The sequence below is a fragment of the Poeciliopsis prolifica genome, unplaced genomic scaffold, assembly GCF_027474105.1.
Source record: "Poeciliopsis prolifica strain line A6 unplaced genomic scaffold, Auburn_PproV2 SCAFFOLD012, whole genome shotgun sequence".
Classification (NCBI taxonomy): Eukaryota; Metazoa; Chordata; class Actinopteri; order Cyprinodontiformes; family Poeciliidae; genus Poeciliopsis; species Poeciliopsis prolifica.
This window is the reverse complement of record NW_026562387.1, coordinates 14,054,042-14,081,694: the sequence shown is the minus strand read 5'-3', so window position 1 is coordinate 14,081,694 and position 27,653 is coordinate 14,054,042. Positions and strand designations below refer to the sequence as shown.

Below are 27,653 nucleotides of genomic sequence, written 5' to 3'. Positions count from 1 at the left end.
GATTAATGGACATTTAAGCAATACAGTAGAATAATATCTACTATGAGTATAAAAAGATGTTTAATTTTCATAGAAACTACAAGATTGAAAGGATTCAAACTATCCGAGTAAAACAATAAAACCAAAATAACAAAATAGAACAATGCAAGACCTTGTCTTGAAAACTAATCAATAAAATATGTTGTGACATCTATTAGGAGTTTTATCCTTCTTTACTAACAAATTCCTCACATTCAAATTTACAAAAAAAAAACTCAGTGTAGAACCCTTGATTGAATGAAAAGTAGAGCCTTTATGATGAACAAAACGTTCCTTCAAACAAACATTCATAAAACACGCTGAACTATCAAAACTAGGTCTCGCAGTTTAAAATAAAGATGGAGCAAGAAACAATAGCTCTGAAGAGCGCTTCTTAACATCTATTGATAAATGCAGCCTTGACAGTGCATAGTCAAGATTGCATACATACAGAATCAATGCACTTAAATAATTTAAGTAAGCTTGTCTCATAAAAGATGAATAAAACATCAGAGCAGACATGTCTTTGATTAGTGGGGTCACTTCTACTCCAGGACAGGCGTGGATGAACATTTGATGAAGATCAGATCTCTCCTCACTCTGCAGAGGCTCAGCCGAAGGAAGCTGGCATCTCTCGGCCAGTAAACAGCGCACTTTTATATTTCTTCTACCTCCTGACACATTGACACCTCTCTCACACCCCCACCATGAATTATATATCAACCGTGCGAACAGCAAGAGTCCAATTCTCGCTTGAAATGTTGGGGCGAGTTGTCTTGCGAGTGCCGAGCCCCTGACAGGACCCGCTCTCTTCCTTTGCAACTTCGCAACGACAAAATGTTGAGTCCCCCACTTAAAGATAGAGTGAAAGAGAACAAAGATGGAGAAAAACAAAAGGGGGGCAAAATGAGATCTCTGTCAGAAAATTATTGAAACCAGACGAAGATCAAAGACGATTGAAGAATTTCCTGCGGCACCAACCATTACGCTGAGGAACAAGAGGCACAACAAAAGAATATGAAGCAAAAGAAAACAAATACAGAGGGAATATGGAAGAAGCCCCATGTGGCCTTATTATCAGGGCTACACTGCAGGTAACTATATTCTTTAACAGCAGTGCTTTATAAATTCTGTCATCTTGTTAAGACTGTCAGGACCACTGACCCTCCGCTCCTTCCTAACTGGCCAACTGGCATTCTGAAGCTCATTCTTTTAACCGCGTCCGTCTGATTGCTCTGCTTGAGCACATAATCCAAACGGCTTGTCTCAGCTAATTGTTTGTGCTTCTTCCTCCAGCAGACACAAAGCTGAGGATGAGAGTTGGAGCTGCGCTTATAATGGAGAGAGGCCAAGAGGGTGCTGTGTTCCTATAGTGCTCATTATATCTCCCACTGCCTCTTTGTTGCGTTTCATATTCACCAGCAGTCGTGTGCTGCACCGCGAGTGGCGCTCCCACTTAGTCACCAGGCCTGAGGTGGTGGAGGAGCAAGGGATTCTCTTTTGCTGTTGTCACTACTTGCCATATTTAATGCTTGTAATGAGGAAAGGGTGAGATCGCTCTGCTTTGTGATCAGATACAACCTGAACTGTGGCTTTTTGTGCTCCATTTAAATATTTAACAACAATCAGCTCAGACAGAAGTGTAAGGCCTCCAACCTTGCTGCTTTGAAGAACTGTCAGCCATCTCTCTTTTATTTTTTTCCTGTAGTGCCACAGAAGAAATCAACTGTTATCTTTGACTGTCCTGGCCCCGGGTTCTGAAGTGCTGTAGGACGAAAGAGACTGATTGTCAGAGTTGGTGAGGCTAGGTCAAAGCTGGCTCGTTCGTCAGACAAAATGCTATTTTTGTTTTCTGTGTGGTTGAGAAGTGAGATGGTGGAGAGGGAGGCTCTCTCATTACAAGCACTATCTCAGTATTCCTGCCAACCATCCTGGTACTGTGCTTTAGTCTCTGGGGTTCATTCACACCCGGCTCTTTGTTCCGCTTACACTGCATTACATCTCTGTTCACAACTATCCTCAATTAGCTGTAACTTGATGGTAAGTGTGTTTGAAATCAGGATCTTTGAATATGCAACTACGTTTAAAATGATGTCCAAGTAAACTGTGAGTTCTTCAACTTTGCACTAAAACACAATAATTAAAGGCGACCTATTATGATTCCTGAAACAGGTTAGGATAGGTCAAACATTCTAGGTACAAAGGATGTTCATTATATTTTTTTTTGACAAAATAATTAGATTTTAGTTTGGCCCGTTCGGCCTATTTTGAGTTTCGTTCAGAGCAAATTCTTTTAGGACTTCTTGTCACTTTAAACCCAAAGCTGGCCACAGCAGCTTATTTTGTTAGCTTGCACTAACAAAATAGCATCGAATTGCTTCACTTTCACATTCTGATCATGAATAGAATAACAATTTCTTGACATTGTTTGGTGAGGAATCACTGCTCATTGAGGGAGTTAGAGCCCAAAAATGTAGCTCCAACTCATTAAAATTGTGAAACAGAAATTTAAAGGAAGTTCTGAAGCAGAAGCTATTTTTAAGATAATCAGCAGTTAACAGTTGACCAGTTGTGGTATTTTCACTGGATTTAAACATGATGAATCTTTGACGTCAAGCTTATTCAAGATTATTATTTGACGCTGTCATATCAAATCATATTAAAGAAAAGTATTAAAGGTCACATTTATGGTCCCTTTAGAAATGCTAGTCATTCTAAAACATTTTTCTAATCATTTGTTTCGAAGTTGAAAAATACAAGCAGCAAACAGTTTAGTATACAATCTTTCTAAAGAGAAAAGTCTTCTTGGTAGTCCTTGGAAGATCTCGGCTACTGCAGCATGAAGAGTGACTGCAATGTCATATTAATTACATCTGCAAAAAAAAAGACTTTGACTGACTTTGATTTTGTCAAACATTCCATGTTTTTGACAAAGAGTCAGAAAAGGACAGAAACAGGCCTCTCATGTTGAAGGAATTTAAGCTATCTGGGCATAAAACTGAAAATGCAGCTTACAGACCTTGGAACAAATACATTAGGGTCATGGGACTGAATAAAGTCTCCAGATTGTTATAGTATATATATGCATGAATGCTTACTTCAAGTAAAAGCTATATTATTGAGAGCAACTCTGCATCACTTGCTTTCAGCATGAATATTAACTTAAGCATGAGTGGAAAAATGTTTTTAAAGTGCCTTGTTTGAATGGAAAACCTCAACCAAGAGCAATAAAAAAATAAGAGCCATGTACATTAAGAGGTTATCAGGCTGCAGTCAAGCGTGTGGGGACTCATTGGGATTGCATTGAGTGACCCATCCTGTATTTTTAGGATCTGCTCAGGTCTAAACATGCCTGTCATTCTCTAATGAGAAAGGTAAGCAAGGACAAACAAGCTTCCCATTACTGCTCTACCTCACGTTCTGCTGAGGAGTCCATAAAGCTGTGTCTCAATTGGCTTTTCAGTGAGTCACACTGATAATTACTCCACTGGAGATAAGGAGATTTAGACTCTATGAGATCTGGTAATTATGAAGTTGGTCAAAGGAAGGTCATTTTTTACTCCGCGGACTCGACCAGAGCAGTGGCACACTAATGAGACAGAAAAAAAAAATGCTTCTGCACTCGTGTGTTTTTGTTCAGTGTTAGCTTTTAGTTCAGAGGTCAGCTATTTTTAATATTAAATATAATCAGATTTTTTTGTCCTTTTTAAAATTCACAAACATTTTACAGTAATCAGACCGGGAAAAAAAAATGTATAAAGTAAAGGTGTCTTGAAAATCAAAGCATTTTTAAATGATGAATACTTCATTCTCAAGTCCAAAATAAAAACTACACTCCGTTTTTATGTCCATGACTTGCAAAGTCATGGGCCAGGCATTTTATTTTGTTGATCTAACAAATCTAATTGTTCCAATGTTTATGGCCAAGTCATTTGCTCGCTCACTGAGGGAGGAAAATTTCCCAGTTGGGACAACAAAATGTTTTATTCTATTGCTTCCCTTGCCTTTATAAAGGTCATATTATGTAAAATCCACATTTTTTAGTCCTTAAATACATTTTATTGTGTACTATGAGTCTCTAGAGTGTATAAAAGTTGAATATCTCTCCCACTGTTGTCTAAACATTTTTATATTCAGTTCATAGTTTTTTTTATTCCCTATTATATTTTTTGAGCTCAGTGTTTGCTGTGGAACTGCTAAATAAGGTCATGGACATCCTGCTAACCAATTCTGATAATAAACCATTTTTAGTTGTCCTAGACCACAGGTCGGCAACCAAACATGTTCAAAGTGCCATACTGGACCCAAAAAAAAACAAAAAACAAATCTGTCCGGAGTCGCAAAATATTAAAAGCCTTATATGGGGCTCATAATGAAGGCAACACAGGCTTTAAGTGTTATCAAAACGACTAAGTGCGTACATTCTTGAGCATTCATGATTAAATTCTACAGCATTGGAAAACGTTAAGAGCAATTATGTTATGTTTGTCCTACATAAACCATATTAAAACAAAAAATATATTTCCCACCCTCATCTTTTTCCATTTTCAAATATTTTTGGAAAAGCTTCAGGGCAGCGCTAAAAAGCCGCATGCAGCTGTAGAGTCGCGCATTGCCAACCCCCGTCCTAGACCATGTTCGGTTGTTGCGTGCATTTACCCACACAATTTATCACATGATCCATCAGCATCGGAGCCTCTTCCAAGTTCCTGATTAAATGGTATTTGGAAATGAAGCCACATCATTGGGGAAAATCCTCCTTGTTTGCCTGAAGAATTTTCCAAAAAACTTTCTTTAGTTGATGCTCAGTTTCTTTTGTCAACAAAACGACAAATACAACAAAGTGGTAAGCTGCAAATACTGTAACAATGAAATTACAAACTTTATTTTAAACTGTTTTAGAATGTATTGTTTTGATAGCAGAGGCATTGTGACTTCTGCTATTGTTAATGCTGTGTCCTTGGTTTTAGCATCATGTTTTGAATGCTGTCATAGTTTTTGTTGTGGGGATCACATAAGGAACTGGATTGACATATAACCATATAACCAGAGCCAAATTATCAATGAGTAATCTAAACATGCTAACGTTAGGCTAGCACCTATGAAAATGATCAACAGAAAAATTTTCGACATAACAACATAATCTTCAGGATTAAATTAGGGATTTAAGACTGCAGCTGAATGAGTTGAATCACATATATCCTTAGGAACAAGTTATAAATCTATGGACATTTTAGGTGATGCTCTTTCCTGTATCACAAAAGCTCAGTTAAGCATGCTGGTGCAGAATAATAAGACTGTCCTGCAAAAACTCCAATTGGAACAGAGTCACGATTGAAAAAAAAACACAAAACAAAAAAGCCTACTGTAGCATCCTGAATGTAGCTGTTGAGTGAATAAGTGTTAAATTGATTTATTACCAATGTCATTTACTATTCTTGTGTGTCTACTGGGGTAATTTACTGTCCTTTAAAGCTACTGACTTTTCAAGTGTATACATGCCACTGATTTATTAACAGCAATGTAATATTAATCGCAACAAATTTCAGAAATTATATGACTGATTATTATAAAGGACAAGAGATTTTGATTGGAGTATTCCTGACACAACATAAACACATTTAGATAAAAGAATAGTTTTTAAAATATTAGTTAATGTCAATTAATAGTAATGTCTATAAACAGCGAAATCAGAATAAGAAGCCTACCTATCTATCTATAGGGAGTGAACCAGTCACTGGTAGGGATTCAGAGATAATGCTTTCACGATGTGATGCAGGATCCAGGGCAATATCAAGCAGTGTTGTCGAATTCAACTCCGAGGGGAAGCATTTCAAAGAATCAAATCCTCTCCACGGAGTTGTTACACATACAAGAAAATCTCTGTGCACTTGATGATGTTGCCCTTTTGGTGTTGCTTACGCTCTGTTATTGATTTCCAAAGTGTGGCCCATAAGCTCCTGGGGCTTCCTGATAAAGTTCCTGGGGGTCCCAAGCAAACTGGCGATTGGTTTTCTTTAAGAATTTTACTTCAGGAAGAATGTGTGAAACATGTTTCTACTTTTTTAAACTGTCTGGATAAGAAGTAAAAACTCCCATAATTTATTATTTTCTTAATTTTATTTTAAGCTATAGAAAAATCTTAATAAATGACTCAAGACTTGAACAGAAACGAGCAGCAAATGTTTATTGGTGCATTTTCTGCTTTCAATTTCACTTTCAATTTCTGTTAATAAAGGTTGTGCTTTTCGTTCTTTAATGTCATTAATGTTTAGTTTTTGTGACTCAAGTCAAATTAACATATCTTGCAATTATAAAGAGATGTAAATTTTGATAAATGACACTTCATCTAATAATCATCTTTATGTTGTCGCAATGAAAATCTGATGACCTGTCTGGGGGTGTGCCCACCTGTCATCCAATTGACCCTATGACCTTACAAAGATAAATGGATGTCAACAACGGATGGATGAATGAAGCTACAATCTTTTTTTTGCACAAATCAGATATCTCCTCCAAACTTTTTGTATGTAAACAGGATAAAAGCACTTTATCATTCTAAATTAACAAAAGAAGTGAACAAATTTCCACTTCCTTTAGTTGTCTTTTAGTTTCTCACATCCCAAGCACCCTTAAACATCACCAGTCTGTAAAACTCAGTGAGGGCTCTTTCGGCTATTGTCCTTCGAAGTCCAGAAGGTGTCGGACTCCCCTGTTTTTTTTTTTTCTTTAAAACAGCCTGTCTGCCTGGTGGGACAGACCGGGTTATTACAGTGTGTTCATGGTCCCATCATGTGTCGTCAGAGCAAAGCGGAGGCCGCGAGTAAAAGCCTCATGCAAAATTTATGTTCATGCGGCTGTTTCAGTGGGTGGAAAAATCAATATTGCGAGCCTGATGCACGGAGATGACTGAGTGCTCTCTGACTGACAGTAAAAGCTGAGAGAGATTGAGCGGCTACATTTACTGTGCTAGAAATGGAGTGGCGTAGAGTTGCCCTAATAGTCTGGTTCAGCTCAAATTTGAATTTCATTGTGGATTATTTTTGTAGCAACTTGGATATTGAAGAGTTGAAGAATTACACCATTAGATAAAAAAATGGGGCTGTGAAAGTGCACAAAGCAAGCTTGTCTTCAAATGGTCTAAAACACATCTTGCATGTGGTTTTTGAGCAGCTACAGTGTTCAGTATTATGGGGTTATTAAGGCTTCCCTTCCTTCCCTTCTTGCACAGATATACAAAATGATTGTAGAATAATCAAAAGACAATGTGGGCATGAGAGGGACATCACAGGCCTTTTGTTCTGTGCTGCTCCGCTTACATATGCTTTTGATAATGTACCACACACACACATTGACGCACACACACTCTCACAGTGCATTTGGGAAGAAATGTGAGAAAAAGAAATTCAGTGGGATGAAATAACCCCAAACAATGGGATTTGCTTTCCATTCTTCTGCCTCCATCTTCTGTCTTTAATTATTCCCTTTGGTTGTCTGAGGGAGCGTGTAAGCACTTTCACACAGCACAACATGCCCGGCAGCACAACACTGTCTGCCTTAGTGATGTGGAGACTTCTGAGTGACACTGAGCCTCTTGTGATTATTAATGCTGTTTAATACAACACAGAGCGAGCCACTATGACTGAGGGGGGAAAGAAAAACAGATTTCAGAATGCATGCATTCAAATGTGATGTGAATGGAATTATGTACTACATGCACTTCAGATACGCAATCCCCCCACTGCTACATAAACAACGTGTTCGCCGTGAAATGAAGGATAATTTCTGCAGATGCAACAAAGAGAACGTGTGTGTGAACAGCATGCCCGCTGTGTTTTGTACACAGTGTCTAATGGACCCTCGGCTGATCCTGGTGGGATCCTTTTGTGCCGGTTTAGTAGTTTCTTCCTGAATCGCATATGAGATATTTGAGAGCCCAGCGATATGATGATGAATAATTTATGACTCTACGAAATGCTTATATGCTGCCTTGACTAGCAACAGGTTCAGCAAGGGGCAGCGGCAGTAAATGAAATTCCGCACCGGGACAATATATCATCAAAAGAAATGTATGCGCCCCGAAACTTACAAGCCCTTCTTCGGATGCGGACAAGGTGCCTGACGGGGCAGGGGGAGGGTTGAGGTGGAGGAAAAAAATAGAGCGAGGTGGAGAGGAGGATTTTTTTTTCTTTTTTTTGGTGGGATTTTGTGGAATCAGTCCTATTTTCATACCGGATGGTCTGTGTCTTTTAACCATTTCACTGCAGCTGGCAAATGAAAGCACCGGGGATAATTTCACAGTGAGAGCTCACTGAACAAAACCCCCCACAGTCTGTGGAAAAAGGTGCTAAGTCTACTTTATCACTGCGAATTACACTGGAGTAATTCAGCAAGCGGCCTTGTGGATGGGAGAAGGGAGAAGAAAAGGTTTTTTCCCCCCTCCTCCTTCTTAGTAAGGATTTCTTCTGATCTGTAAGTAACAGATCCTTCTCCTGTACTGATGCCACAGGATCCATCTGTGAGGTGTCTGCAGTTAGTTCAGAAATAGCACCCACGGGACGTACACGCTCCTCAGGCCTCCTATGGGACCTTTTAAGCTGCACTGATACTGATAAAAGCCCCCGCAACCTGCCCCCTAGAAACCTCGGCCATTAATTAAGGTAATTAGGCTCTGGTCAGCAATTAGTAACCACAGACGGCTTTTAGCGGCAGCTAAGGCATCCCCACAGGAGAAGGGTTTGGTTCCATACCATCTGCTGACAAATGTCACCGCAGACTCTTTGGTTTCACAAACAGGGAACTGGAGAGCTGTGTTTAAAAGTGACCTCTGTGTGATTCACGCTGCCTCCCAGAGCTTCACTGCAGCGTTTGTTCTTCGCGTTTCTTTGGTTCTTTTGTCTTTCAAACACAGAAGAATGAATTCTGAGAAAATCCATAAATGTTGTACACTGAGAGTGGGAAAAGGAAACACCAGGTGCACCAGGTATTGAGCAAAATTAAAACACATGGGCTGTGTAAAAAATATTGATTAGAGTGTAAAGCAACATGGATTTGCTTGTATTATTAACTCCATTATGGATCCATATTGACGTTATGATGGTTTACATTATAATGTTTAATACTGGTATTTTAAAAATGAGAATATTAAAAATGCTAGTGGACATATATTGATTACATAACAAAAAATACAGATACTGACTTCAAACAAGTTAATTAACTAAAAACAAAAAAACAAATGAGACAGTGATGACTGAGTAGATCTACTGAGCTTACTTAAATAAAAAAGGTTTTTTTAACCAGTTCGGAAATTGAATTGTATTGCTTGAGAACTAGGATGAAGTGGAATGTGGTTTGATTTTTTTTTCTTTGTGTACATGCCTTGAAATTACATATCTTATAAATCAATGCTGTTTAAACAAACTAAAGTGAAAATGAGTCAATGTCACATCAAGAGTAATCATCTCTGTCCTCATGCAACTGTGCACTGTGAAATCCACACTGCTGATCCCAAGATACACACACTGTAGTATCATCACTGCCATATGTCCAAGACAGCCACAAAATCAGTTGCATTTCCTTTTGTCTATCTATATACATTTTTCAATATGCCAACGTATATGAAGAAATAAAAATCTATGACAACAGCTTTACCAAGATCTGATTTAAGAACGGGAATTTTAAAGGATTCCTAAAACTATTTACAAGTTGCAGTAATAAAACTATGTGATAGCTATGCGCAAAGGCAATGGACTCCAATGACAACCAAAAACCACAAGCTTAAGTAGACAAAGTTATCCAGCTTTCTTATTTTGGTGAATTAATATAAATCCTACAATGTAGTTATTGTTCAAATGTGTTCCGAAGTCTGAAATTTAACTTATCGAAGCATACGGATAATTACACATACAATTGGAAAGAAATGTTAAAATATTGTGAGAAATGTTCTAAAAACAAACTTATACTTTAAATCATTTATACTAAAATCAAAACACCGGGTTGTGAGAATTATAAGGTGCTAAAAGTAGCATGGGCTGATGAAAAAAAGCTGAATACACATATTCAGCCTCAGATGACAGATCATGCAATAACTCACATTACCAAGGAAAAGGAAATAAAGGATGCAGCTGTGCTCCTTTACACAATTTCACATTTGAAGCAGTTGGTGATAACACCATTTTCATTTCGGTTCAGTCCCATAAAATTACCATTAACATTACAGCTCATGCAGAACACAGATAAATGTAAAATGTCACCCAGTTCTGCCAGGCAGGAATTCCAGTTCCAGAAGATTACCATCTCTGTCTGCTTCCTCCCACTGCACCTTGTTCTAATATTTCATTTACAACATTTCATAAGTTCATTTTCCCCTCACTGACCATGTAAATCATAAATCAATTCTCAGTTAAAATGCTTGACTACAGATTGTTGCTGAAAGCTTCTAGATGGCACCACAGCAACGATGCAACCCTTAAGCAAATCATTTGGAAACACTGCAGCTGGAAGAGGAAAGCAAAAAGTGGGATGTAATTCTGACAAAACAACTCTGGGGTCAAGCGGTCAAGCCATTTACTGGGGGCACTTTGAAATATAAAACAGCAAACCAATGTATGTTTTAATACAGAATTCAATACTGATCATTAGGTGGAACTTGGTCACCGGGAAATCTATTCGACAATAAAATGGCTCATGATAATGAAAAGATTGATTCTATTAATTATGCATGATTGTTATAGGGATACATTGTAAATATATGTATCAAATGACTTTATTAAGGAATCTTAGAATAGTTTTAGTGATTTTATGCTTGTCTATAATAGTAATTTTCCTATTAGGAAGAGGCCCGCTCCTGCTTTATTGTAAGTAATTCCTATATTTCTATATTGCACCAGGTTACAAAATAAGTAATTTAAGATGACTTTCGTTCTCTATAACTTCTTTAATAAAAAAAAAAGAGCCAAGTCTTATGTACACACAGAAAATTATTTTTGTCTCTCCAAAGCTTCCCTTGGCCGTCTTCATTTCTGATCTATGCCAACCCGCAGCGACTGGTTAGCATTTTCAGGGTGTATCTCTATGGAAAGTGGTTTTAACATTTAATAGCTAGGGAGACTCTATAAACCAAAGATCCACATATATCTAGAATGGCATTGTTCTTATCCAAAATAAGCAATTCCGCTCTCTCAAAAATTATCTTCCTAGAATAAATCTGGGCTTTTGAAATATCTAAAACTTATTTCTCACTTGTACAATTGTAATTCTAGATATGACATAATTGATGAAAGTTTTTATCTCTACAAGTAGTTGTGAGTTGAACCAGTAGTAAGTTGTGAGAAAATACATTGGTAAAATGGAAACTATAAATGGTTCATTTAATGCTCAAATGGCTTGCCTGGATGTCTACAGCAAGCTTAGTGTGCTACAGAAGTTGAAATGTGCTATAAAATTAAACTCGTCTACAGTCTAGTTTGGTTGGTGCCAATTTAATTATTGACAACATCTGCAAGGTGGATACAAATTAATGTATGGTTGACATCAAACGTCCTGAGGTATATTGCTACTTTTCAAGCACTAAAAGAAGCGACTAAAACTACAAATGGTACAGAACAGCAAAGGAGAGAACTAACATTATTGTAACTTGGCATGTTGTGCATGTTTTATAAAATGCTTCCTTTGGAAAACTTGTAAATTAGATTAATATAGTCCCATTTTGTACTGAAGATTTTCTGATGTTCATTTTGTACCCTGCTGTTTGTGTGAGGAATAAATATATGAAAGATATATCACAGATTGTTTCATTCTTTATTTCTTCTACAGTAGTAAGTTTTACATTGGGATTTATTATTCAAAAATGAGTATTAAGACTGATGCTAATGGAAGTCCTTAGGAACGATTTCTGTAATTCACTTTAAAAAAACATGGTTATGTGAATCTAATAAATAATATCTATGAGTGTGAAGCCTTGGATTTTATTCAAGACTGCATTTATATGTCAAATTCAAAACCTAGAATACAAGACTTTTTTTATATTAAAATGGGAAAATATGAAAACCATTGTAACACCAAGTGTCATATAATCATTTTTGTCTTGGTCTTCAGAGTTCAAGCTGAAATTTTGTTTGTTTCCTAAATGGAAAATGTTAATAAACATAATTTTACAAAATATCAGAAAACAGGTTGTGATAAGTGAAGCTACTTTATTTGAAAACCCAAAAATGTATAAACTGAGTTGTGAAGTCAGATTATACATGTGAACTTGACTTTCTTGAGTTGGATGTGTCATTAAGCCACTATAATAAACTGATAAGATGTAAAAAAGGATTAAATGTTTTTTTTTATGTATATGAAATCAGAGACAAAAAAAGCAAACAATTGCATTCCATATTTTCTGTAATTGTTGTCAAATTCACCCTCCTAACTCTCGCAATACACATGGCTCATTGTCTCCTTGAGCAAAACCCTTTGCAATAAATGCACCACTCTCTGTGTATACCCAGTGCAGACAGGCAGTGTGTAATGCACAGAGGCTGTCTTGTAGATTGTGTGTTTATGGCAGCAGGTTTGCAAAAAGCCTCCCTCTTTGTTTACCAGTGGGGGCAGATGTCAGGGTTTGCTGAGGAGCAGCAGAAACAGCCACATCTGATTAACAATATTATTGTTGTCTTCCACAGTGCCATGGAGAGTCGCCCTGCTCCTTTCTTTTTCCTCTGTTTCTTTCTTTTCTATGCTCTGGAGTCGGGTTGTCCTGTGGCATTGCTGCACCAGAATGACACTGCCACCATCCGCAGAAACAAAACATGAGTCAAGAGTCAGAAGCTTAAGACAAACAGTGCTATTGTTTTGTTCCAGGGAGCACATATGTGGGAGAATCTATAATAGTCATATTGTATATTCAAATAAGCTGTGGCTCATTTTTTGCATTTTCTTTTTAGTGTGAAAGTATAATAGCAAATGTGCAACCTGAATGCACAACACATGATTAGCATGTCTGCAACAAGTAAACACCAGGAGGTAAAATTCACTTACATCTCTGCTTCAAAACACATGAGGGAAACAATCAGTCTCACAGGAGTGTGCAAGTGTTCATGGGTGCATGTACAGTAAACCCCAGCATGTAAATTTGAGCTTTTGATCCTCACCCTCTTAATGCTCCTCTGTGGGTTTTGATTAGCTAACTTTTTTATCTTCTTTTCGTCTGTCATAACGACTAACCCCGCACATTTCCAAGCTGCTTATTGAAGACAAACAATAAAAACACTGGCAGATATCAATGGCAGAGATGAGAAGCCGGGTGCCGTATCTGCTGGGACTGCCTGGCGAACCTGCCTCTGCCTGCGCTTCATCTGCAGCAGCAGCTCTCACTCTCAATTATTTGGCTGCTGTCACAACAAATCAATCAAATTACCGCTCCAGGACTGTGTGCAGCTGCTCCTATTGCACCGCTAGTTGCATTAGCTTTGAAATGTATGAGGTCTACATTTTATCACTGTTATTTATTTAATGCAGCTCTCTCCCCTGTGAGTCATCCTACAACCACAGCAAACTTAAATCATTAAAGGACGACGTGGAATGCATTCTGCTTGAGAACACTTCAAATTAAACAGCGATAATCGAAGAGGGATGGGCCTGGGCTTTGCTGAGTTACGATGACAGATGTTAAGGTAAGAAAGTGTAGACTAAGCCCACATTAACTGCTTGTCCACACTAACATGGATACTTTGCACATGTATTCTCAGGTTTTAGAGTACACAAGTTTTGTTTAAAAAAAAAAAAACTAAATACATTTTCTTTACAAAAGTGATTCTTCTCAGTGTGTAAGACCAGACTGTTGTTCAAGCTCAATATTATTCCCAAAACATTTTTCACCATTACGACTGAATAGGATTTTTATTGACTGCTCAGCCTAAAAGAACCATAATGAAATACCATCCTTGCAAAAACAAACAAACTTGATTTTAAGCTAATACTTTTGGAGACAGCATGTCTTAATAGTTTTTATTATTTTTGGTGTAGATGTTGGAATCACCCTCAATAAGAAATTCAACATTTTGCTTTTCAAAAGTCTTTTATCTAAGAATATTGCAATTTCATATATTTCTTATGACGAGTGCTTCTTGTAGGAATACATTCTGAATTTTAGGACAAACTGTAGATCCTTTACAATTTTTCAAAAGACTTTATGTACTACTTTGGAAAAGACATGAAACTGTAATAGCCAAGTCTGTGCTGTCATTTAAAAGTAGATTTATGTACTATCTTTCTGTCTATGTTTTGGGGACAGGCATGACAATGCATGTGCAAAATCATAATGAACAGCAAAAGTGGGGATGGCTTCATCTGACCCTTTAATCTACCAACCACCCATCCTCCACAATATTATTAACTGGAGTGTGGAGGAGTCTGTTCTATATAAACAGAAGGCTCAGCAACATTAGGAAATTGGCTGAATGCCTTATTGACATAAATTCATGATAACTGGAGAGCTACCATGCTTTCCGACACTTAGCTTCTGCACATCATCACAATGTTTCTTCAGATAAGAGAAAAAAGCTGAGTTTAGATAATGCTGTCCCTTTAAGTGACCTGCCACGTGAAGATCTTATTAATTGAAGTCATACAACCTCACTTCCTTCTGAGTAGAAAAAAAAATATTGTTTGCAGGTATGAAACTACGCCCTGGCAGTTTGTTATGGATTCCTTGTTGGTATTTAGAATCACACTTTTCCTTTTTAAATGATGGAAATAACATTACTTTAAAAATTAGCTGGAGAGTAGCTATGATCTTTTCAATTTCTCAAAATGAAGTAAAACATACTGTCGGTTTGAGAGGCAGCAGCAAACATAGGAAGAATGTCTGATATTCTGTGGCTCAGAAAATGTAATGAGTGAAGGGACACAGTGGGTTTCTCTCAGCAGACAGAGGTTAAGTCAGAGGCCCGGCCTGTTGAGCTTACCTCTTAAAGGAGCAGCAATCAGCTGAGGCAGAAGGGATCCAGTCTGACATGTCTAACTAGTGTGGAAACATTTGGCTCTTCCCCCAGGAGCCCACCCTTTGGTGGTGTAATGAGCAGAGTGATTTCCCTAATTTGTATCATGCTGATCCCAAAAGCATCGAGCGACACCGTTGAGCATTTTCATCCAAACGACACACGCTCCTTTGATTGGCACTGACACGGCGTCTCATTACTGCAGGTGAGTGGGAAGCCGACCTCGGTGAGGGGAGCCTGAGTGCTGTTTTGTGTTTCCTGTGGACGAGTACAGAGGAACAATGCTCTCACCTCACCATTAGAACTTAGCTCTGTGATGTGAGGTGCTGCCTGGCTTTCCGCTCACAGCAAATGAGATGGGATGCGCTTATTAATATGAAAGCACTGCAGTAAAGCAGCTCCTTGAATTACCTTTGAGTGAGTCGTGGAAGAGCGGAGCAGACAGATGACTTTGTTCTGCTTGCTTCCATTGTGGATTACATGTACAACAGTTTGATACTGCTAGTTTTACAAGTATGGTAATCACACTTTGCTTGTTATAAAATCAAGCAGAAAGAATGCCTATTTAAAATGCAGCAAAAACTTTACCTCGCACAGAACAACAAATGTCCCCGAATGTTTTGTCTGTACGTGTCGAACACACTTAAATCTGAATTTATAAAAATCAAATATGATTTATTCTCATCTGCCGTCATATTTCTAGACCTCCAGCATGACCCAACCTAGTTTTGCCTCTGTGAAGTCAGCTAGAATTGTGTGCACTCTGTCATAAAAGATAACTTTCCCCCTTGTTTAGTTTCATTGGGAATTTGTTTTTACTGCATGTTTGCAGGCATAAATCATTTTGACAAATAACCAGTTACACTGGTGCCTGTGTTTACTGAGTCTGCCACAAGATGCTGCTCAGTTTTATTTAAGCAACTGCTCCAACTCTACAGCACAACCCCATTACAGTGATAGTTATTCATCACAGTCTGAGAGGGCTGCCCTCTTAAAGCTCGCAGTGGACCAGCTGGTTCGCTGCTGTCAACATCAGATCTCACAGAACCAACTTTGATAAACATGATCGGAACATGTGATCTAACCTCCATTTTTCTTTCTATGATTAGAGTTTACCCCCTGAGCTGTATCGAAACGTTTTGTACAGAATAAATCTAAGAAGTGTGTTGTGAGTTTGTACTTAGCCTTCCTTTACACTGACAGCCTTAAAAAAATCCAATGCAACATATTGTCTTCAGAAGTCACCTAATTAGTAAATAAAGTCCACTGTGATATAAATCTAGCTGCCCTGTAAATGCCTGAGAGATTTGTTAGAGAATTTTATTGAACAAACTGCATCATGAAGACCAAGGAACACAGCAGACAGGCCAGTGATAACAGACAATATGCACAACTGAAAACCTGCAAGTAGATTATACTCCACCTTTGGTTGTCCAAAGTGAAATAAAATTATATAAATTTGTTTTGTCCAGCATACCTGCTACCAGGCTAAAATTATTAAAACATTTCTTACTGGTCTTCTCTGTTTTTTGAAGCAATAATTAATTCCCACTGGACCAAAATCACAGTAGAATTAGTGCCACAATAAGAACCTTTTAGAAATAGTCATAGCGTTACAACAACAAAGTCATATCATCATGAATAAATTTATAATACTATTTATGACTTTGTTACTTATTATGGGAATAATATCATGACATTATGACTTTATTCTCATAATATTTTTTCTCAGCATGGCCCTAATACTCCATCATAGAAGAAGATATAGCTTGTGTAGCAGATTTACTGTTTTGCCAGAAATATGCATTAAAGGACTTCAGAATCGGAAAAAAAGTGATTGTGTAAAAATAAATGGGCTAAAACCCCACACCTACAGTAAATATAAAGCTCCTTTCATTCTTCGTTACTGGCTCCTTCCATTGCACTCCATTACTTCTTTCTATCTATTATTCAGTTTTTCCTTGTTGTTCGACTCCATCAATATCCTTGTGAGTTTTTCTTCATTTGGTTCCGACTTAAAGTATCATTATGACAATTTTACTTAACAGTGAAACTTAATTTTTGTCTGCTTTCTCCCAGCTTGAAGCTCCAAACCACCAAGATGCAGGCTCTGATGTATACCGTTCCCCCAACATAAACCGCCCACTCTGTGAGACAAACAGCCTTATTAGCTGGTCATTAACTGCCTCATTACATTTAAACACAGACATTGACTGGACTCCTCCCAGTGCCTCATTATTGCGCCTGGCTGCTGTCTCGTGTCTGATCTGACGCTAATTAGAAAGCAGCGTGTAAATGCTGTAAAGCACACTTGCTTCGGAGGTCGTGAAATGAGCTGACTGCTCCCTGGCGACAGTGCAGCACTGTATTATATGTGTGATTAATCAGGCCTGGAGCCCTGAAGCGGCTGAGTAGGGGGAAGGGGGAAACATGGGGGCAGAGGCCAGAGCCGCAGTTGTCTGACAGAGGTGCTGTGCCAGCAGGCCTCATTCAGCGGAGCTGTGATGAACTCAGACAGGGGAGAGTGAAGGAGCGCCTCATGGCCAGGGGGCCCCGGACACAGTCAAGACATTTAGCTTCACCCGTGACTTGTGTCACTTTCTCTCCACGGAGGTCCCTTCAATGCATCCCCTTCAGATAGGAGGACGTGCGAACAGGCGGTCTGTCAGTCCACTCGCTTAAAAAAAAAAAGATCTGCCACAAAGGCATTTCTCCACAACATATTTTTTTCCCCTCCATCTCTTCTGGCTGAAAAATTTCATTGGGACGCTGGGTTCAGAATCTCTTCTGGTTTGCGCCTCGCTGACAGAGAGGCGTTTGTTATGGAGTTCTGACACCCCGACGATGTGTTTGTCAATCAGTTCATCAGATCGCCAAAGCCTCTGGGTCGTCCCTCATGGACAAGAACGAAGATGTGTTGACGTGCGAGTCAGACTAGCCTGCCGGGCCCATTATCGTCCATTGCTGATGGATACATTGAAGGGCTTGTTGGGTAGATGCAGGTTTATTAAAAGCTCTGCCCACAGCAATGGCTGTTGTTATTTATGCATGTTTGTGTCCATTAGGCTTCTCGCTGCACATTTCCTCACTAAGGGCATCTGCCCATCCATTTCCCCACATGATAGCAGCATTCCCTGCACTTTGTGCTGCACTGGCATTATTGTAATCGGCATCCTAAAAACACACCGCTTTACAATTTTTTACATTAGTGCTGCTCCTCTCATCTAAGATTCATGAGTGACAGTTTTCCCATCCATCCCTCAATCTAATGGTATAAAAGAGACAATATTTTAAACATTAAAATGAAAACCATTTACAACTATGATCAAAAGAGAACACTTGGGCATTAAAGTTTAAAAGGTAAGGATAAGTACAGCCATGTGGATGGACAGATGAGGTGGAAAAGAGATAAAAAAGTGAAGTAGGGTGCACTCTTATGCACAGGAAAGAGGCATAAAGTGCTTCTGCGCTGCACTGCAAAACGCTGACCTGTAATTAATATGGTTATACCTCGAGGCAATTTCAGGATGGCTGCTTTTTGGGATACAAATCCCTCAAGGTTTCTTACCTGCTCAGGACCACTGTAAAGCATTGTGTAAAAAAAAAAGTTCCCATGTCAGAAAAGAAACATGCAAGTCTTAGTCAAAACAGTTATTTGTTGTGTCTTTTGCTACTTTTTTAATGTCTGTGCTCGCTGAATCTTCATGTAGAAAAAAAAGAGCATTTGTCAGTTTTGCAGCCATGAAGAAAATTGATTTTCAACTCCAGTGTTTTTTATTTCTGACCCCATCAACTGGCTGAGTTGTTGTCGATGCTCCCCTCTCCTCCTTTCCCTCCCCCTTGCATCGTCTCTCACCTTGCAGGTTCTGGAGGGGGAGCGTCATGATTCCCCCTGCAGCGGCAGCAGCCACCAGGCTCTGGATGTTGGCCGTGGGCAGGGAAAGCACCAGGCCCTGCTGTCCGCCGAGGTGTCCGCCTGCGTTGAAAGGGATGAGGATGGGCTGGTTCATGCCTGGCGCCGCCCCGGACATCACACCACCCACTGCATTGGCCAGTTGCTGGGCCACCAGGAGAGACTAGAGAAAGCCACACGGACATACAAACACTCACCATAATTGGCAAAAATGGGTGGCATTTCTTTTAAAAGTATAAATATATGTGTTACAAGTCATTTTATCTCAGACAGACATTTAAAAAGTGTACATTTTGTTAAATTAAATATCAAATCTTTTCCAAACAGTTGAGGGATCTGTCGACATTGACTTAGAAAGCTCAAATCGATAAGACACAGAAACTTTACTATGATATGTTTAACCTTCTTATCTGCTGAAGACCACTCTCTTTCTCAAAGTAGCAGCCTGACATGTTTTTGGCAAAAAATACGGATTCCTTTAAAAAAAAACAACAACACACTCTTAAACCTTGTGTGCTGATCCTATTAATAACACCTCCTTAAAACAGCTATCTTAGAATAAATACTCTTTGGAAAGTAACAGTATCCACACTGCAGTGTGTTTAGGTATGTTGTGTTCACTTCTCAGAAAAGATCAAAATTTTGAGTTCTCTGGTCATTTTTGTTATGTAAACATAATACAATCCTCATTTCTCGTTTTGAAACAAACCCCACACTTCTCAATTGTTCAGTGAAAAGTCAGAAATTGTTTACTTTATGTATCAAATGTTTGATTTTCCAAAGGGAATACAGTTTATTATTTGTCCTTGAGAATATTTAGGTGCAACACTAAATACTGTGTTACGATTTAGTCTAAAACAGTACATCACATTGCCTCAGAACCTAATTTTGCATATTTTGGGGTATTTTGGTTCCTGAGTTACATATAATATTGAAAAATGAAAACACAACATGTACTTAAACATTTATTTCAACAATTAATGAATGAATGGCATGAGATTCAATTAAAAATAATTTTATATAAATTTACAAAAGCATTGAACAGTTTCTTTGCTCATCAGCTCTGGTACATACCTCTCAATTTTCATGTTTTTTGACCAGGAAACCAAATTTTACTTGTTTCCCACCATGCTCACGTTTCAGTATTTTCCTGTAAATTTATTCTTAGTGCTGATAATTATGATTAAGTAAAAATTTAGCTGTATAAAAATCATGTGCAACAAAGAGTGGTGCACAGAAAATGGACATTTAATCTTAGCATCTGTGTTTCTGACTCATTTAGCGAGCAATTACCTTAAATCTGACTTCAAAATGCTGAACTGCGACAAATAAAGAATCTCTTACTGGATCTGGGTGAATGTGTTTAAATGGATGCATATGTCAGCAGACAGACAATGTGAAATGCTGTTTCAGAACAGAACTCCATCCTTGTAAGAAGGCTCAGCATTTATCTTTTATAAAGACAGAGAAAATAATTTTTTCCTCTGAACAAACCAGTGGCAAAATAGAGTAACGTGCTCAAAACAGGCAGAGCTTTTGAAAATAGCAGCAACACTTTGCTCTTTTACAGAGGGTTAGAACATGTCCATCCTTTGTCCTCTTAGATTTGTTCATTTATGCAAGTTAAAGTAGAATTGTTGCTGGAATACTCATGTGTTTTCATCAAAATAAACATCTCTCTATGATGCTTTTCACAGCAGAAACTCACTTGAAATGTGTCCTCCAAACCAACAGGTTTCCATTTACACATATTAGGGCTTTAAAGCAATGGTTAAAATCTGCAGAACTACACAACCATGACATATTTGAGTCAATCCGATGCAACCTTTTTGAAATTATGTCAGCAATTGTGCATGTCAAATGGATTTGTACAAACAACGTGAAGCAGGAGATATTGCAAAGTTCAACAAAAACTCCCAGCATAAACATGGAATAGAATTGTTTGAAATGAAATAATAAAAGCATTATGTCATCTTGTATTGCATTCATGGTAAAGTAGGCTTCCTCAGACATTGCAGGACACGCCTGGTTGCACCGTGCACACTAAAGTTCACAAGCCTTTAACTCCAATTGTCAGCTATCTGCTTTGTTTTGCATGGTGTGTCTACAGCCTGTGCAGGAAGCAGAGCAGGCTCGCTGGTGAGAAGAACCCACTTTGCTCTTAGGACCGGTGCTCCCGGGAGACAGGCACGTCACAGTGATAACCTTGCATGTTTCAGAGAGCTTGCACCTACTCTACGTGATCGCAAACAGATCTCAGGCCGCAGAAACAAATGAAAACTTGTTTGCGATACGGAGCTGTTAAAAAAGGGAGTTTGAGTGCTGCTGACAGGATTGCTCGCAAACACTGTAAAGTATTCCTCCTCCTCAACGTTTGCTTTGAAATACAGCAGCAGTGCCTAACAAATGACAATACGAAGCATCTGAGAGCATACATAATGGGATTTGTCATTAACTTTAAAAAATGAATTAATAATTTGAGTGCTCAAAGAATCCTCAAAGGGACAGAAACAGACGATGCGTTTGTTGGCTGCGAGTGACACATTTGTAATCTCGCTGCTTTTTTTTTGGACTAAATTTAATCTCAAATAGACGCTGCACCCAATCAAAGGGGATCCTCAAACATTTCATCTGTGAATCAAACAAAATGAGATTGGCCAGCTTGACAGTAAAGACAGCCACAGATGGAAGGGAATAACATTAAAAGACAATTCGACAATTATGAGATGCAGCGCTGATTTATTTATCATTACAGACAGCTTTGGAGAAGCCGGCAGCTGCCAATAGAAAGCGCAGCAGAAATCTCTGATGTTTAGCTGATCACAAGGTGAAGCGACTGCTAATGCACTCATCAAGATGTGACACAAGAACAAATTGAGTCAGAACAGAATTAGCTCAATTTGATCCCAACAGCATCACTAATACAAACAATTTATGCTCATTAAACTTAGTCACATTACTATGTTTCATTCAGAAACATCAATTAACATGTTTATTAAAGCTCAAATCTGAAAACTTGGGCTTTTGTTTGTATTCAGCTGTCTTGAGTCAATACTTTATAGCAACAGGTATTTTGCTGTGTGTCCTTATTAGTTCTCTGAATTTGGAGACAGAAATTTTAGCTCATTCTTCTAAACAAAATAGATCAAACTGACTGGATGGAAAATATATGGTTCTTGATTTTGCAAAACCATTCCACTTAGGGTGCATTCATATCAGCTCTGTTTAGTCTGCTTTAATTAAACTCTAGATCTTTGCATCGAAAGTCCAGTTAGTTTGGGGAGTTGTGATTGGGCAATCGAACTCTGACGCAGACAGTCCTCCACAATCCTGCAGGTATTATCAGGTATAGCCTATGGATGAATCCATTGATTAGTTTCACTACTGAGTGAAGCTAGTAATGGATTAGTAATGGATTAGCTTCACTCAGTAGGCTTGTTGCAGGAAAGTTTGTTGTTTCCTGCAACAAGCCTCACATAAGCTTGTTGAATCCTCTGTATGTCTTGTCACAAATCATCTTTCAATAACAGAAATCTTCTTCTACAAAGATTTATTGACTGCATAACTTATAGCTTTCCCACATGAGATCCAAATCTCCATGAGTTGTCATAAATATGCACTATTTTGTGATTGTCTATTCCATAAAACCTCCACAAAATACAATGAAGTTTGTAATTGTAATGTATCAAGATGTAGAAAGTTTTGTCTCTCAGTTTGCACATTGACTGAAGAACCCAAAGGATCACTTATCCAGACGCAGAAGTAGTCCACCTTTTGGCTTATGGCCTTAAAACTCTCTGCCATCCTCTCTGTAGGTGTTGCCGGAAAGCGGCTGTGCAACGCTTGACACACTTGACAGCTAAGTGTTGAGAAGTGGTCTCCTAGGGGTCACACGGACACACAGGCTGGGTTAGCATAGAGCTCTGGAAGAGGAAGCAGCCCCACTCTGGATGGGATGTTCTTCCCTGCCTTTTGGCTCATCAGGGGAGAATAGGCCCCTCCATCTGCTTGGCAGCTCTGGCACTGAGAAATTGCCCATAATCACACAGATAGCAGACTTTTGTCATCCTGACTGCAATTGGGAAACAGAAAGAAGGTAGATTCATGTTGGGTAAACTACCATCAGATAATGGTTGTTCGAACAATATCCGGCTCTGGGGCGAGAATCTATCACAACATATTGATCCTGGAGCAGGAGAATTGGGTATGGCATGCGGAGCGCTTTTGTTTCTGAAAAGTGTTAGCTTCACAGACTGTACTGACAGCATTAATATATTAGATGGTGACTGTTGAGAGCCGCCTGCTGAGGCTCAGACTGTAAGTGCTGCTTGTTTCTGCTGCTCTGCCTCTTCTGTTTTTTCTTATCTACATCTAAAACAGCATCTTTGACCAAATTCATGTCATAAAAAAAGAGCTGTAAGCACTTTTTTTTTTACTTAAAGATATAATTAGCTCTTTGCGTTCGATTTTCTTAACATTTAAAAATCCCTGACTAGAGTGAAAAGCTCTGATGTTTTCCTGTGTTTCCTCCTTTTTCTGTCTTGATGAGAAGAGACTCTCATTGAGCATAATATGAGATTTTTGAGTGTGTTGACTGGTGACATGGAGCAACACTAACGAGATAAATGTTCATTAAACATGCGAGGGCACCAGGCCAATAAATCCAATCATATAGGACAATGCCTAATTGAGCTATTAACAAGGCTGCAGGCTCAGGCTCTTTGCTCTCTGCTTGTTGTGACAGAGCCTGTATTGTCAGCTTGTTAGCACCACAGCTCAATTACATTTGAAGATGATATATGATGACTAAATATTTTAACAGTTCACACCGCAGCATTCAATGAGGGTGTTTATGTGTTTCACACACAACACAAACGGAAAGAGAACATGTGAAAGAAACCTGGTAGAAATTTTGCCCTTTCAATCTACAAGTTTTCTCTTAAGGTGGCTCTAAAAGGTGTAGTTTCCAATTAAGCTAACTTTGCTATAAAGTCTTAAAAGGGACATACTTTGTACTTCCATTTTGGTTGCTATTGCTTCTAAAAACAACACAAGCACTTACAACACAAACATCCAATAAGTTCATGTTTTTTGTTGTTTTGAAAATGAGCTGTTTTAAAAATGTACTGAATGTAACGTCACAAATCAGCAGGCACCACTTTTCACCTACCAACACCAGCAAAGCTCACCCTGTCTCTTAGCAAATCCAGTTGATTTCCAGGACATTTGGTCAGCTGACTTTAATGCTATACAATGGCTGCTGGAAAAGCTGATGTTGACTTACCATTCAGAAACCATTCTTGTTGGTTGTGCAGGGGGCTCCACTTCTGCTTTTCAAAGATGTATGGTTGTGTAATTGCATATCTGTTACAGACATGTTTATGTGCAAAAGTAAACAATGAGCAAGGGGGCACAGCCAGCAGCAGGCTATTTGGATTTTAAGAGTCTAGACGCCCTAAAACTTCTCATTCTGAAAGGAGCTCAAAACAGGCAGTCCTCAGCAGACTAAAATGCCATTATCTAAGAATGATTTTGTTCAAAAGATGTAATGACCATGTCTTGTACAGCCCATTGGCCTGTCCTAGCCTGATCCAATACACATAATAGGAGGGAATAGCAATATTTGTCTGTTTTTCAGGCTCGTCTCTTCAGGTCCAGTGAAAGAAAGTCTTAATGCTGCAGCACACCAGGATATGGTGGACAATTTTATGTTTCTAACTTCGGGGGAATAGTCATGGATAAGCTATGGATGAACTTGATTGGCCTTGAAAGATCCTGCATAATGTACTAAAGCAGACTTGATGAATGCCCCGGACCATCACAGGGCCATACAGAGGCACATACAACAAATAACCAAGCACAAACTCACACGTAAGGGCAATTTAGAGATGCCAACTAACAGTCATGTTTCTGGTTTCTGGGAGAAAGCCAAAGAACCCAGAAGGAGCCTGCAGATGCACAGGGAGAACATGCTAATTCCATGCAAAGAGACCCGAAGAAGGGATTCAAACTAAACACCTTCTTTCTATAAATTAACAGAGCTACCAACTGCTCCACCATGCAGTGCAATGAAAATAATTTAGAATCTAGATATGACTGGGATAGGAATAATTTTGGGCTTAACTTTATGCAGATGTGATGATCTGGTGACTGAAACTCAATTTGTAATAATTACTGACATGTTATGTACAGATACATTAATTAAATCAGATTATGTAATGAAAGGGATTCAGATGAAGCATCGTCTTGCTTCTTTAGTTTAACAAATTTAAAAAAAACATATACATATATATATATATGTGTGTGTGTTCATTTAAACTAAATGGTTTTCATTTACAACAAAAGGTGGGCGTTTACCATATTGTTTATAATTTTTCATTACAAATTTCTCACCATAATAAGAATTTCAATTTATCATTCTTCCCATAAATTTCAATTACTGTTGTTAAATAAAAAAGAAAACTTCAAAAATAGCTCATCCCTATTTACAACACTGAGAAAATGACAAAAATAAATACCCAAAACACATTTTTATCTTTAATAGCACCAATTTAATGAAATGATTCTTATAAACAAGAATAATCTTTTTTTCATCTGTTAATTTGTCTAAATTCTCACCTGTGGGCCCATTGGGTATCCTGGATGAGACTGGCCCAGATGACTCTGCTCAGACGGACTGCTGCTGGCGTCAGACTGAACTGATCCGTCACGAACTCCTGAAAAGGAGACGGAGAGAGAGCAGCACAGAAAAAGCCCAAATTAGAGCGTACATAAAAATTCAACCTGTGATCAACACAGACTTTCTAAGCAGATAAACACATAGCGAGCTGTGATATTACAGCGCTGAGTAGAGCGGGCAGCAGGGAAGGGGGTGAGGAGGGGAGGAATTTGTATTTAAGTGCTTTATCAATAACCACTGTAGCACTGAATAAATTACCAACCAGCAGAAAGACTCATTGATGGTGGATGATGCATACTGGCGGGTCCCCGATGGCCCAGATTACCGCAGAGAGATAGAGCTCCACCACAAACGCTGGGGCCATATTATACAGCCATTTACATCGCTGAGTATCACTCATCTAAACCCACTCCCCCCACCGCTCCCTCTCTGCTCTGAGCCTGCAGCTATGAGACACAATTAGACCTGTTTGCTATGAGGGCAGAGTGGAGCTGAGCAGACAGGGACATGATAATAAGCTTGCTGATGGCTGCAGGGAAAATAAAGGCCACAGATGATTGGTTATCATAGCAATCTCTATCTCACATAATCTCTCAGCAGTGCATCCAGCGTGGGCTGCTCTGAAAGGTCTGAGAGGCTGATTTGACCCTTAAACTTATACCTACATGATATCAGCGTCACATGATACCTCACTGTAGACACACCAGCTTTAGAAGAGGTGTTTCATCACAATGTAAGGGAATTTGGTAGTTGATGACTGATTTATGCTAGATGAAGGATTTCATGTTAAATACATCAAAACTCTGAGAATAAGACCTATTAAACTTATTAAACATTAAGTATCTCCCATTGCTTTTAATGAAATCATCGCTTAATTCTGATTATTATGCAAACTGAGAATAAAATATGTCTTGTTCAGGCAAAATAAAATAATGTGACACTGTTGCAAGGTTTTGTGCAACTATAACAAAGAAAGCTGGAGCAATGACGTCATTATTTCAAAAAAGACGTGGCTCGCATGTACACACTGAAGTATGAAACTACCGTTTTGAAAATTTTGGACTCTGTGACTCGTTTTCAAAAATTTTCCTCTCTGGTTCACATAGCCTACATGAGAATTTTAACTTCAATCCGGTAAAACAAACACTGACATTCTCCGAAAAAAATAAAACTAACTCAAAACTTAGCAAAAGTCTCAGAGCTAGCAATGTTTATGAGTTAGGAGAAAACGTTACAGTATGTTTTTTCTAGCGCAGAGTTGAGTGGAAGTACAGGAATACATGTGATGACTACTTAAAAGCAGTAAGTAGAAAAATGGAGAAGTAAGCAAACAAGAGCCAGACACGCCTGCAAACGTTTGAGCATTTAATCAGAAGAAGCGAGGAGAGAGTTTACTGGAGGTTTTGTCTGCCATTTCAGATATTCCTTCGAAGTGCAATTGAGGGCCGTAGGGACACGACACTTAAACACAGAAAACTGACATATTTACTTCAATTAAGATTTCTGAGAGTTTTAAAATAAAAATGATCAATATAGAAGTGCTGGTTGCACAAGGGGTTGTTGTTTCCAAGTTTCTTTGTGAGAAATACTTTGGTGTCAAGTTCAAATCTGGAACATTTATATAAAGACAATTTTCTTTTATAAAACATGAAAAACATAAAATTCTTTGTTTGCACATATTGTTTGACAGGAAAAGGCTTATAAAATCCTTCAATTTTCTGCTGAACCTGAGCACTCATACTTTGTCACCAAAATCACTTCTGAAAAAACAAATTACTTAGGCCTTTATTTTAGGAAGATGACATTTGGGAAACCTGAATAACATTGAAGGTGGGTCTATTTGGCTATTGATTTGTTGAATTTTTTTTATTCACTCTATAATTACACATTTTTGGGTTAATAAATTTGGGTAGAATGAAAAAGATGGAATTTAGAAATATAACTGCAAAAGTGAAATTTTGGAAAACCTAAAACTTCAGGAAAACGATACATCGCATTTCCTACAGCCATACCTATATATTCAGATTTAAATTTCTTTCCTTGATAAACAATAACCAAA

The 27,653-nt window shown here is 38.4% G+C and overlaps 1 protein-coding gene across 3 annotated transcripts in view; it reads right to left on the bottom strand.

Annotated features, from left to right (window-relative positions):
* pou6f2 (POU class 6 homeobox 2) overlaps nucleotides 1-27,653 on the bottom strand; it is an 83,780-nt gene that overhangs the window by 39,764 nt on the left and 16,363 nt on the right. For all 3 annotated transcript variants that reach the window (XM_055037954.1, XM_055037953.1, XM_055037955.1), the window contains 2 exons: nucleotides 25,534-25,631; nucleotides 18,859-19,078 (listed from right to left, as the gene is read on the bottom strand). In XM_055037954.1, the coding sequence (XP_054893929.1) occupies nucleotides 18,859-19,078; nucleotides 25,534-25,631 (318 nt within the window). The remainder of the gene's footprint in view (nucleotides 1-18,858; nucleotides 19,079-25,533; nucleotides 25,632-27,653) is intronic.